This window comes from Poromitra crassiceps (assembly GCF_964638095.1).
Source record: "Poromitra crassiceps genome assembly, chromosome: 17".
NCBI lineage: Eukaryota > Metazoa > Chordata > Actinopteri > Beryciformes > Melamphaidae > Poromitra > Poromitra crassiceps.
Genome location: NC_139635.1, coordinates 22,802,089 through 22,814,961, shown reverse-complemented (window position 1 = coordinate 22,814,961; position 12,873 = coordinate 22,802,089). Strand labels below are relative to the sequence as shown.

The 12,873-nt window shown below is 46.8% G+C and overlaps 1 protein-coding gene across 1 annotated transcript in view; it reads right to left on the bottom strand.

The window, feature by feature from the left end:
- LOC310792262 (von Willebrand factor A domain-containing protein 7-like) overlaps positions 1–12,873 on the bottom strand; it is a gene marked incomplete at both ends in the record, with an annotated part of 43,317 nt that overhangs the window by 17,679 nt on the left and 12,765 nt on the right. The window contains 5 exons of the mRNA XM_083653985.1: positions 1,171–1,317; positions 2,870–3,002; positions 3,166–3,286; positions 5,713–5,762; positions 10,039–10,155. Coding sequence (XP_083510111.1) covers positions 1,171–1,317; positions 2,870–3,002; positions 3,166–3,286; positions 5,713–5,762; positions 10,039–10,155 — 568 coding nt within the window. The remainder of the gene's footprint in view (positions 1–1,170; positions 1,318–2,869; positions 3,003–3,165; positions 3,287–5,712; positions 5,763–10,038; positions 10,156–12,873) is intronic.

Below are 12,873 nucleotides of genomic sequence, written 5' to 3'. Positions count from 1 at the left end.
CTTTTAATTAGTCTGAAATTCATAACTCACAGTAAAATAAATGATAAAATAAACATACATGTACAAAAGGTGTGATCAAAAGTCAGCATCTAAAATTTACATCGCATTAACTATCAAGTGCAAACATTGTGAGAAAGTGTCAGTGAATATGGAACATGTTAGAAGTTCACCTCTGTGCTTCCACGGCTTTGTTTGTGTTTGGCATAGTTAGCATGTTTGCTAACGTCATTTCCCCCCACTGTGTTCTACGCTAAAGAAATAGCTTGCAAAATGCATGGTGTTTGCTGATGTGGCTAGCGGTTAGAAACGGGAAGGTCTCGCACCAAGTGGACTGAAATTTGGCAGCACATCTCTGCTTCTTTGGACGTGTTTCAGAGCTTGAGCGAGTGCAGTGACACAGTTACGTGCCGTGCTTCAATGGTCACTGCCTCTCTGGGTTGGGTTGCCAGATACCACACGACATCGCTAAGTGGCTGGGCGGTCTTTGTCCGTCCCTCTGTATGTCAGTCACGATTTGTGACGGAAGTGATGTCACTCAGGCAGTTTTGATGTCATGAGTGACTCAAGCAACTCTGAATACTATAATTGGAGAGCCGATGGCACGGGGTCCACCCGCTATGCCGACCACCCGCAGTGCCGACAGCCCACCACATTTCTCACTCCCAACTCGTCAAGCCGCAGCGTCCAACGTTAGGTTTAGGGTTATGTGTGGGGCGGGTGGGAGAGGTTAGGTTTAGCCGTGGGGGCTGGGAGAGGTTAGCTCCAGCCGGTCCACCGACACACTGCACGCCGCCTCGATCAGCTGGTTCTCATTGCGCGCTGTCGGCAAATAGACAGTTGCTCAGCTGTGATCTCAATTGAACAGTTGCTCCTGACGCACAGTTGCCTCAACTGTGATGTCACTCGAGCAGTTGTTGATATTATAACAATATTGTGGCTTCTAAACGTTTTGGAGATGCGGGGAGACCGTCATGGCGGCATAAACTGTTTCCGGTATTTCCGCTGTGGTCAATATTGTGGCTTCTACATGGCGCAGTGATACTGTGATCCGGTCACAGGTTTCTCACAACGGCTTTGAATGCGGCTCAGCCAATCATAATCAAGGACCGGAAATATCCGTTTAACCTTGATTCAACTTCAATTCAATTCTAACTCCATCTTCTTACTGACCTGTGACCTTGAGAGTGTAGGGGGCATTGGAGTCGACGCTGATTGTCCATGTTCCGTTTTCAGGGTTGAGGCTGAGCCGACGGAGGTTTCCCACCGTGGTGAAGGATCCCAAAGGGCCGCTGGACTGACTGGAACGCTGGGATGCACCTGGAGAAGGAAACACACGTAAAGCTGCTATGCAGAGTATATTTCACCAAAAATGAATCATTGCTACATTAACATTGAGGACTATTAGACTTTTAACTTTTCATTTGCAGGCACTGCAGGAAATTGATTGCATCTTTTGCAGCTTTCTCTGCCGGATTGGGAACTTTCAAAAACTCTCGCTCTGCAAGCTTTCAGCTTGACCATCTCAACAAAACTGACTGCATGTAGCGTTTAGCTTTGTTTATTTTTCACAACCAGCCCAGCTGGAGGATTATTCATACTTCCTGACAGAAATGTTCTAAATAAATGCATATGCTGTTGTGATGTGCTGTCTGCTGTGTAAAATTAAGCGAGAAATATAACTTCATTTTCTTTTGTTTTTGAAACAAGCCCGAGCCCGAGTCCGATCTATGCTTTAAAAAAAAGCCCGACCCCCGCCCTAATTGGTCAAGCCCGAGGGGCCCGTTCGGGTTCCCCCGGGCATGCAGCTCTCTACCGAGCACATCTGGCACAAAACTGTTTCTCACAATGGTAGATGGTGGAAGGAAGGCTGATGGAAAAATCCCTTCTGATATGTTTATCCTCTCCAATAAAGCAAGAAAATAAAAAATATATATTTTTTTTACCTTTATTTATTCAGGGGAGTTTTATTTCTTGACCATGGTCTCATTTGTTTATGGTAATTATACCAACTAGAAATATCGTGCGCTCATTTCTAGCACCGCACTCCACCGTGCTTTGCGGGCGCTGCCGTTCTAAGCATGCACAGCCCTCCGCCTTATTATATAGTAGTGAGGTATTGATGTTAAAAAATTTACACATAGCACCTTTAAAATCTCTCTCACACACACACACACACACACACACACACACACACACACACACACAGTTAGGAATGATAGGGAGGGTTATTGTCCCTCTTCTCCTTTCTTCCTTGCTTCCTTTCCTAAACACTTGTGACTGGTTTTCATTGAGAAATGAGGTGTGGTTAAGCTGTGTGTCCAGGTGATGTCATTGAGGTGCGCACGCAGCCACTAGAGCAGATTTATGAATGAACACTGCCCAGGTGTGTGCGCGCGGCAGATTTGAATGAATGCTCAAGACGCCACACGACGCCAGAGGACCGACACACTCACACTCTGTTCTTTGGACCGATACACTTATTTATTGAGAACCAGCTTTTTGTTTTACATTGTGGATCCTTCCAACAACAACTTAAACTGAACTGAAACGACAAAGACGGAGCTCGCCGCTCTGGAGAGCCAAGACGGTGCTGGCGAGGCCTTGTCAGAGGTCCGCTAACGTAGTCAGCTACATGACATCAATCTACTACGGTAGGCTGCCCCACCTTTACTGACCATTTCTCGTTTGGAAACCAGTCCTGTTTTGTCTATTTCTGTCTCCTCTTTCACACACTCCAGGTTAGGACTAGCTTCGATAGCTAAATGCTAAACACTTCTTGTCCCCTAGACTGCTAGTCCGTAACACACACACACACACACACACACACACACACACACACACAGACACACACACAGGCAGACAACTGTACCTGTGGAGCTGGTGACTTGAAAGGTGAGTGACGAGGTTCCTGTGATGTAGGCAATCAGGTTCCTCAGCGATCCGTCAACTGTAAACTTAAAGTTAGCAGGCTTCCCTGGACTCCCTGTCTGAAAAACGGTCACCTGCAAGACAGGAAGAGACTGTTGTGAAAGAGGGATGGATGAAAGATAAGGGTAATAATGCTTTTAGATGATTTACAGTAGCACACAATTAGCTGATGTTTTCCCACCGCTTTTGTCAGAGACTCAGTTAGCTGGTGGCTGATTTGCTCGGCACACGTCTTACCCCAGCACTGGCGGAAGAGTCCTCTATTACATTAGTGGCCAGTGAGAGGTCACTCTTAGACACCTGAATGGCCTGACCTCCGGAAGCCTGGGCCACATCATGGTAACACTGGACAGCTTCTCTATAATAACAACAACAATCACCACAACAACAACAACAACAACAATAATAATAATAATAACTTTATTTGTATAGACGGTTTTATCTTAACAAAAACATTCGAAATTGAACCCCAGCTCCCTTCCTGTTACAGTGTTTGCTATGGACAGAAAAGAAGAAGAAGAAGAAGGAGCAGAGCAGGACTGACACTTCTGTGAAAACCATCTATTCATAGCTTTCAAGGAGCGTTACGTGCTGCCGGGAACGCCCATCTGACGGTCAAAAAAAAAACTTGTTCATTCCGCTGCCCGCCGAGTCGACTAGTTTCTCACGCTGCGTTTGTTCAGCCAAAATGCCGGATACCTGTTGTGCTATCGGTTGCACTAACCGACGAGGAGACACGCCTGGCTTGTGCTTTTACAGAATCCCGTCGGAGAAAGGAAAACTCAGAAAGGAGGAGGTTGTGGATTTGTGCGATTAGACGTGGTTCAGTCGCTGGGGAGGGCAAATGGCTTTTTTTTCTACCATCAAAGTACACACGTTTTTGTGGCCAACATTTCATCAAAGGTAAGCTCAAGTAACGTTACAATAATGATTAAAATACCCCGTTAACGTTACTTGAGCTTGGATGGACGTACCGAACGAAGTTTTTGAAGAAGTTCTTTTAGAAACATTGCGGATTCACAATCTCACATCTTTTAAGCCAATACAGAAGCTTTGCATCAGACAATTAATCGAGGCAAGAGACGTCAAGCTAACGGCAACAAAGACGTTTTTTGACGCACTGCCTTCCGGTGTTCATTCTGGTTCCGTGGTTTACACCCCATGACAAAAAGCGGGGTGAAAGGTGCCCAGACTAGTGACGGTCTGGCCCCGGCGCGATGGGGGGGGGGTTTAGCAGGGGCGGGAGCATGGGCGGGCGTAGTTGCCTTGACAGACAACTCCTTCAGCCAATCAGCGTCGGATCCAGTCAAACCCAAATCCACTCGGGAGAATGGCAAAAACATATTTTCCGCCGAGAAACTCTGCGGTTGCGGCGATACTCCTGTACTTGTTTAATTGTTGTTATTGAGTCTATTTCTGCAATAACTGCACTTTATGACCGTTTAAACTAGACAAACGCTGACATGACTCCTCGAGACGATCAGGCAAGGAGGCGGCCATTACTGTTTTGTTAGTGCAGTGCTAGTGGCGTTCCTGATTGGCCAACTTGTGCTGTCAATCACAGCGGAGTCGCTGATTGGCTCATCCGCTCTGCAGCTTCTGCTAAACCCTCCGCATGGCGCCGGGGCCAGACCGTCACGGGGAACCAAATGAAATGTGAGTTCACGTGACGGGCTGGTTTACCAGGCTAATCCAGTACCACCCTCTACTTCAAATATGCAGATGACATCCTCACACTGCTCAATAACAAGGACTGTCTCTCCGCCTATCAAAATTCCATATCCCATTTCTGCACATGGTGCGACAATAACTTTCTCCACCTCCACATATCAAAAAGTAAAGAACTGCTCTTCAGCCCCCCCCCAAAGCACCGGACCATCCCCCCCCCCCCCCCCAGTCTCACCATCAAAGGAGAGACGGTAGAAGTGGTGGACTCTTTCAAACACCTTGGGATTACACTTGACAATAACCTCAGTTTTAATCACGCCATGGGACATTTACAAGTGTTGCCAACAGAGACTAACCGCCATCTGTAAACTACGTCACCTGTCTGTCCAACACCATCTTCTACTTCTACTGTACCATACTGTAGCATTATTGAACCGGTTCTCCTCTACTGTGCCATTTGTTACTTCCACATGCTAACAGTCAACAACAGGAACAAACTTTTAAAAATAACACATTTAGCAGCAAACTCATTGGTATCACCTCCTCCAACGTATCGGTCACCTCATCCCTGATCCACAAAGCATGCACCATCATGACCCAGACCGGCCACTCTACCAGCACTTCACCCTCCTCCCTTCATACATGACCCAGACCAGCCACTCTACCAGCACTTCACCCTCCTCCCTTCATACATAACCCAGACCAGCCACTCTACCAGCACTTCACCCTCCTCCGTTCATACATGACCCAGACCAGCCACTCTACCAGCACTTCACCCTCCTCCCTTCATACATAACCCAGACCAGCCACTCTACCAGCACTTCACCCTCCTCCCTTCATACATGACCCAGACCAGCCACTCTACCAGCACTTCACCCTCCTCCCTTCATACATGACCCAGACCAGCCACTCTACCAGCACACTATCTAACATACAAAATCACTCAGAGTCTAAGTCCCAAAGATACAAGATAAGACAGCAGCAAACTATAGATTGAGGACAGGAAAGGCCTGTATGTAAAAGTGTGTTTTAAGAAGGGACTTGAGCCCAAGTTCTTCTGGCAAGGCATTCCAGAGTGGGGGGACCTTGACAGAGAAGGCTCTGCACAGTACCAACCTGAGGTCGTCTCCAGAGTTCTCCAGAGAGCCTGTCATCAAGAAGGTTACCTGACAGGAAGGGAGGATAAGGAGATTATTGAGCCCGGCTACTTCAAGCACCTTGTGCATCAGATGTTGACGTGCGCGGCACCTTGATTTTATGGAAAACAGGCGGACAATTCTGAGAAACTTGCTCCACGACCTCAGGATTAGGATCGAGCTCTGGAGGCTGAAGCCTTCGGCTGTGGGTTGGAGGCTGCCCCCTCCCCTGGACCACCTTCCCCTTGAGCCCCCGACCATATCTAAACCCTAACCAAGTGTCTACCAGTGCCTAACTCCAACCCCCCTCGCCCCCTTGTGCCTCACCTTAAACCGAAGGAGTCACTTGACCTTTGCCTCACCCCAACCAGGAGCGTTGGGCCGTGTGCATCTCATACTGACACACCGTGCTTGTTAACATCGGGCACACAAGGCACAGGACAAAGCGACGGTATTTGACGCCCTCGGAATGAGAATGTGTTGGATTCAAGATTCAAGATTCACTTTAACAGCCGTAGATTACAAATGAGGAATTAGACGTAGTGCAGCTCTAGTAGAAGGAAGCAATACAGAAAAACAACCTCAAATTATAAAGTGCAAAATATGAGTAAAAAGTCCTTTAAAGTGATATATGATGGGGGGTGTAGGATAGTGTCCGTGTGGGGGGGAGGGGACCCCAGCTCGTTACTGAGGCAGTTGTGCTCAGGAAGTTGGCAGTAATAAAGTCCTGATTTGTGGGGGCTTTCGGGTCTCGTTGAAGAGGCTGTCATTTCTCTAACTGTCATTTCTAATGTTCACACATTTGTTTGTGGTTTTTATTACTTAGATTTGAGTTTATAAATACATTGCAAAGCTGCCTTCACATGATAACCAATGCATCCCGACCAAAACAGTGAGGTCATTCGGGAACAGCAAACCCTGGTTCTTCTCAAAAGAACTAGCTGAGACTAGTTCTAGTTCTAGTCTAATCTAGGATGGCTTTACTGCTAATCAACCCACTTTGTATCCTATATAATCTCGGTAATGTAAGCACATGGGCGGTGTTTTACCTTCTCTCTCTGTTTACCTCACGGGGGGAAAAAAATGCTCCTGCTGCTGCGTGCAGAAACTCCGCCCCACCAACTACAAGTCATTAAAGCTTGTTAAGGCTCTCGATGCGATTCTCCGTGGATGTGCCATACTTAAAAAATTAGAATAAACATTAACAGCCGCACTCTGAGCAGATTCTGCCTCTCCAGCAGAATTTCCGCAGCTCCGCAGTATATTACAAGTTTGCATAAAAATTACATTTGTGAAGCAGAGCGTGTGCATTTCCGAATTTATATTACAAGTTTGCATAAAAATTACATTTGTGAACCAGAGCGTGTGCATTTGCAAAACAGATTGTGTGCATTAGTGAGTCCGAAATAGATTCAAGATTCAAGATTCAAGATTTTTATTGTCACTCCATAGTACAAGTATCAAGTGTGAAATTCTTGTGCTGTAGGCTCCGTTACAACATAGTGAAAAATAACAGTCCAAAGAGACAAAGAAAAAGAAACAAGAGAACAACAAGCAATATTTAAACGTAATTAAATCTTCTGTTTGTACATGTGCAAATAACCTAGGCATAATTGAACATACGTAATGCACTGCAGCTGCACTGCAGCTGCTACATGATTCTCTATTTATGAGTGTTAACTCATTGAGTGCCAGCCACTTTTGGAGAACGGAAGATCCCAGTGCCAGAGTTTCAGAGCGTTTTCAGTGATTTCTCGAGGCCCACAGAATATTGTGTGATATTACTGTAAACACCGAACACGCACAAAGAACGAGGAGACTCTCTTCTTCTATCTGCAAAAAAAAGTTTATTGATACCATTTTCCGTTAGTTATGAGCCGGAGAAGATAGGCTGTTTTGAGCAAAAAGACAGGTTTCAAATTATAAACTGAGATATTCAGCCTTTTGTGAAATGAAGCATTTCAAGCACATTCACTGACTCTAGCTAATATTTTCTGATGTAGTGACGTGGTGTAGTTCTGTGGAGCCTGCGTGCCACACCCCCCTCTCCCCCCCTCAGCTGCAAACTCCTCCCCACACGCACCCAGTCTATTTTCGGAGCCTCCGTTTTTGCGCCGGGCGGCTCCCAGCGCGACAAGGAAATGCCAAACGGGACTGCAGGGAAAGGTTTGGCCCTTCGGCGTCGGGTGCTGCCTTTCTGGTGGGTAATCGTGTGGAGAAACTATATGCAGACAGACAGACAGAGGCAGAGGAGCTCAGTTGTGGGCGCGGATTGACTGATGTTCGCAGCCAACTTCAGCTGCAGACAGAGCAATCTATATGGCTCTGGCTGCAGCATGCATCGGTTTCTCTTTGATCACGGCTTTTTCCTGCAGTTTTCCGGACCTTTCTGTAATCTGGAGAGCACTGTCGCCACCTTATGAGTCCGTAAAATAGGTTATACACCTTCAATAGCTCCCATATTTGTACAGGAGATGCCCGATGCTTTGATCCACGTCCCACCGTCAAAAAACGCAATTGACGAACATACTCGTCCTTGGCACTCTACGTTACTAAACGAAATGACGAACATACTCGTCCATGGCACTCAATGAGTTAAGGAGTCTCGTGGCCTGCGGGAAGAAACTGTCTCTCAAGCGATTTGTTCGTGCTTTTGGGACCCTGTATCTTCTCCCTGAGGGTAACAGGGAGAACAATCTGTTGTGGGGGTGATTTGTGTCCTTGATGATCTTCAGGGACCTCCTGAGGGACCGCTGGTTATACAGTTCCTGCAGTTCTGGCAGCTCACATCCTGTTACGTGCTGGGCCGCGCGCCTCACTCTTCCTAGCGCCCTGCGGTCCATGGTCATACAGTTCCCGTACCATGTGGGGAAGCAGCCAGTCAGCAGGCTTTCAATGATGCCTCTGTAGAAGTCCCTGAGGATTTTCGGCCCTAGCCCACATTTCTTCAGGCGTCTGAGTCCGTGTATTCGCTGTTGGGCCTTTTGGACAACAGTGGCGGTGTGGCTGGCCCATGTCAGGTCCTGGTGGATGTTGACTCCCAGGTACTTGAAGCTGTCCACCCTTTCCACCACTGTGCCATTGATGGTGATTGGGGGGTACGCGCCCCCCCCCCCCCCCCCCCTCCTGTAGTCTACAATGATCTCCTTGGTCTTGGAGATGTTCAGAGAGAGGTGGTTGTCCTGGCACCACTGTTCTAGGGCCTTCACCTCATCTCTGTAGGCCGTCTCGTCGTCCCTGGAGATCAGCCCCACGACTGCTGTGTCGTCTGCAAACTTCACGATGGTGTTAGAGGTTTGAGTCGCCACGCAGTCGTCGGTGTAGAGGTCGTACCGGAAGGGGCTGGAGACGCATCCCTGGGGCGCTCCTATGCTGATGGTCAGTGGGGAGGAGGTGAGGTTGCCCACTCTCACCACCTGGCGGCGGTCTGTCAGAAAGTCCAGGATCCAGTCACATATTGCTGTGTTTAGTCCCAGGACCTTGAGCTTTCTTACCAGCCTGGAGGGTACTATGGTGTTGAATGCTGAGCTGTAGTCCACGAACAGCATTCTCACATAGGTGTCCTTCCCCTCCAGGTGTGAGAGGGCAGTGTGGAGTATGTGTGCTATTGCATCCGCTGTGCTCCTGTTGGGGCGGTATGCAAATTGGAGCGGGTCGTGGTCCGGGGGGAGTGTGGGGCGGATCTGTGATATGACCAGCTTTTCAAAGCACTTGCTGGCTATGGGCGTGAGGGCTATTGGGCGCCAGTCGTTTAGGCTGGTCACTTTCTGCTGTTTGGGGCTGGGGATGATTGTTGCCGCTTTGAAGCAGGAGGGAACTTGCCGGAGGGAGAGGGACTGGTTGAAAATGCCTGTGTATATTCCTGCCAGCTGGTGGGCGCAGGCCTTAAGGACCCGCCCGGGGATGCCGTCCGGGCCGGCCGCCTTGCGTGGATTGATACGCAAGAACGCCCGCGCACCTCATCCTCAGTGATGATGAGAGGGCGGTCCGGATCTGTGGGTGGTGGGGGTTGTGGTTGGGAGGCATCGCTTTCCCCATAGGAAACAACGGAACAGCGGTTGCAGAGCTGTTTGACCGCAGATCATCGTGTGGGGGCTTGATGCATTATCTTAATCCATCTTCCATAACACCAATATGTACAGCGTACTTAAATTGTCACCAGCTTATAACTATTTTTGCTTTATACCTTTTACCATTTTTATTTCTACCGTTTGTATTGATTATTTTATATACACTATTTCTGTGTAGGCAGTCTACCAAGCCAAAGCACTACAACGAGAGAACAGTAAAAATTCGACCCACTCACCCTAGTCTTGGTGCTCCCTAAGAGGGCAATGATGGTGCTTTTCAGATGGCAATCTTTGGCTGTAGCATCAGTGAAGACAAAGATATCAGAGGAGGGTGGAGCCGCCGTCAGGGCAAGCTGTAAAAAACATCAAATCAAATCATTGTCGACCTTGAGAAGTGACTGGATCAAGTATCTCAGTATGTCAATCAATCAATCAATCAATACGGTTTAATACATGTCCCAGACGGGCACTTTGGTTCACATCAGGCAGTAGTGGTTATTACACATCATTACTAGTTTGAGAGTAGTAATAAAGGCACACTTCAGAATTATAGTAACATTATTACTAGTTTGAAAAAGTAATAAGGCACACTTCAATATTATACAATACATATCCATTTGTTGCAATATGTACAGATTCCAAAAGACCATCTGCACCCCTCTGTCGAGTCGCCGCGTGCGCAGCGCCCCGTTGCAAACTAGCTCGTCAACAAACGCAAGTGGCTCGCTGTCAATCAGCGCCAGATGGATGTATCGGAGGAAAGGGGGGGGGGGGGGGGGGGGGGGTGATGCAAGAGCTAACAGGGCTAACAAGGCAGGGGGTTTGGGTGGGGGAAGAGGATCATGGATGGGGGTGGGATGTATGCCTGGAATTCCTTTCAGGGTCACACAGACCAGAAAGTCAACAACAGGTGGGATGCGGGGGAGGGGTGAGGGAATGATGAGCGCAGTTGCAGACGAAATATCAGGGGAGGAATTGTCTGTTATCCATTATTTATAGAGATCCAAAGTCCCTCCCCTTCCGTTCGGGCCCTATGTATATAAGGTACACATCGTGTAGAAGAAGATTAATAAATAAAGAAGATAAATAAATTAGATACTCCAACAAATTATTCAACTATATAAATCTGTGCTGTGAGAAAGATCTGCAGAAATATGAATTAAAAATGTAGGCTACTATGGTGCACACACCGATTATCATTTTTTCTCTCTCTCACTCTCTCTCTCTCCAAACCCCTCTCTTTCTCTTGGCTTCACTCATCATCAAAGGACCAATATTATAATAATTAACAACTCAAAACTCATTATGGTGAGATTGGTAGATGCCAATCTATAATGAACGCTGCATTTTGGATATGTCAGAATGCGCATGGACAACCAGCAGTTCTCATATGGCGCCAATGAAGTGGAGGGAATGGTAGAAGCGACACTGATTGGTTGCGTGGAAGTAACGCCCTCACCAAGCTTCTGCATCATTTCATGCAAATATCATGCATATATCACAGTTGCGTGAGCACAAATGGGCAGGTGGCGCGTGCTGCCGACGATACCAGATCAGTATGGACACGCCTCCAAATTGCACCAGGCTTTAGTTGATTGAGCGGTTCATACAATACTAAACGTTACGTTTCAGTTTTACGACAAAATGCAACTTTCTTGACGTGCCAAGTTATCTTTTAAATTTACAAAGTTTACATGTGGACTTCACGGCACAATTTAAATTTAAAAAAGTATCGTCTCTCGGCGTTCACCATGACTCTGGTGCTGAAGCAGGAAGTGATGCCGTCGTTGGCTCTCTATAGAAATAATACCAGGCTAATTTCCTGCCAGTATAAACAGCAACATATTTACATACAGTACAGCCATTACTTTCATTAGAACTAAATAAAAACTGACAAACATATGAAACGGCAACAACAGCAATTATGTTCCAGGATCCGCCTTTCCAAGATATAAGATAACATCAGCAATTTTGTAAATGAGTAATGTGGCTGTGCATTTGGCTTTTATGAAAGCTTAAAACATTTCTGTTCGCCAGTGCGTTTTAAGAAATCTAGGGCAACACTCATCTATTTGCACTGTAATAGCCTATTTATTTATAGCTTCTGTGTGTGTTGCTCACAAAATGTTATTGCCAATAAGTTTACATGCATGCGGGTATGTGCCCCCTTATGCCATCACTAATAACATCATCAGTCTTATGACATCACTGATGACGCTGCAGATTAGGCAGGCCTCCTCACTGTCCCACTTTAAAGGCCTCCTCAAAACGCACTTTTTCTCCTTGGCCTTCGCTGCCATGTAGGATGCTGACTTTATGACCCATGAGTTGCTTTTATGTTTTTATGCATTCTATTATTTTATACTTTTTATTTTGTTTTTGATGCATTTTATTGATTTTGCTTTTATATATTTTACGTAACGTCATTTATTATGTTTATTAATTTTATCTGATTTTATTGAGTTATTGTTTTTAGCTGATTGCTCTTCAGTACTCTGTTCAGCACTTTGGTCCTCCACTGGTTGTTTTAAAGCGCTTTATAAATAAAGTTGGATTGGACATCATCAGCGATGTCACAATGCCTCCTTGTGTGTGTGTGTGTGCCCCCTTATGAATTCACTGATGACATCATCAGTGTCTGTGTGTGTGCCCCCTTATTACATCACTGATGATGACATCATCAGTGATGTCACAATGCCTCCTTGTGTGTGTGTGTGTCCCCTTATGACATCACTGATGACATCACTTCCAGTTGAGTGACATAGGTTGAGGCGATGTCTCATCATAGGCGCTGGGTTAGCTGGCTCAGCCTGACTGGGGGCGTGGTCAGGGTGGGGTAAATCCCCCATTCTATCCATTCAGCAAAGTTAGAATTTAGCTGATTTCCCAGCCGAGGCAGACACGATCGAGGATTTGACCACCGCAGTAAACGCACATCTGAGCAGACGTCTTGTGTTCTGCTCTAGAACCCCCAAACCTGTAGTTTAGAGCCGCAGCACCGTCCTTTGGTGAGTCAGCCCATTGAGATATATCGGCGGTTTTACCCCACTCGCGCGCCAGCTGTTTAACAT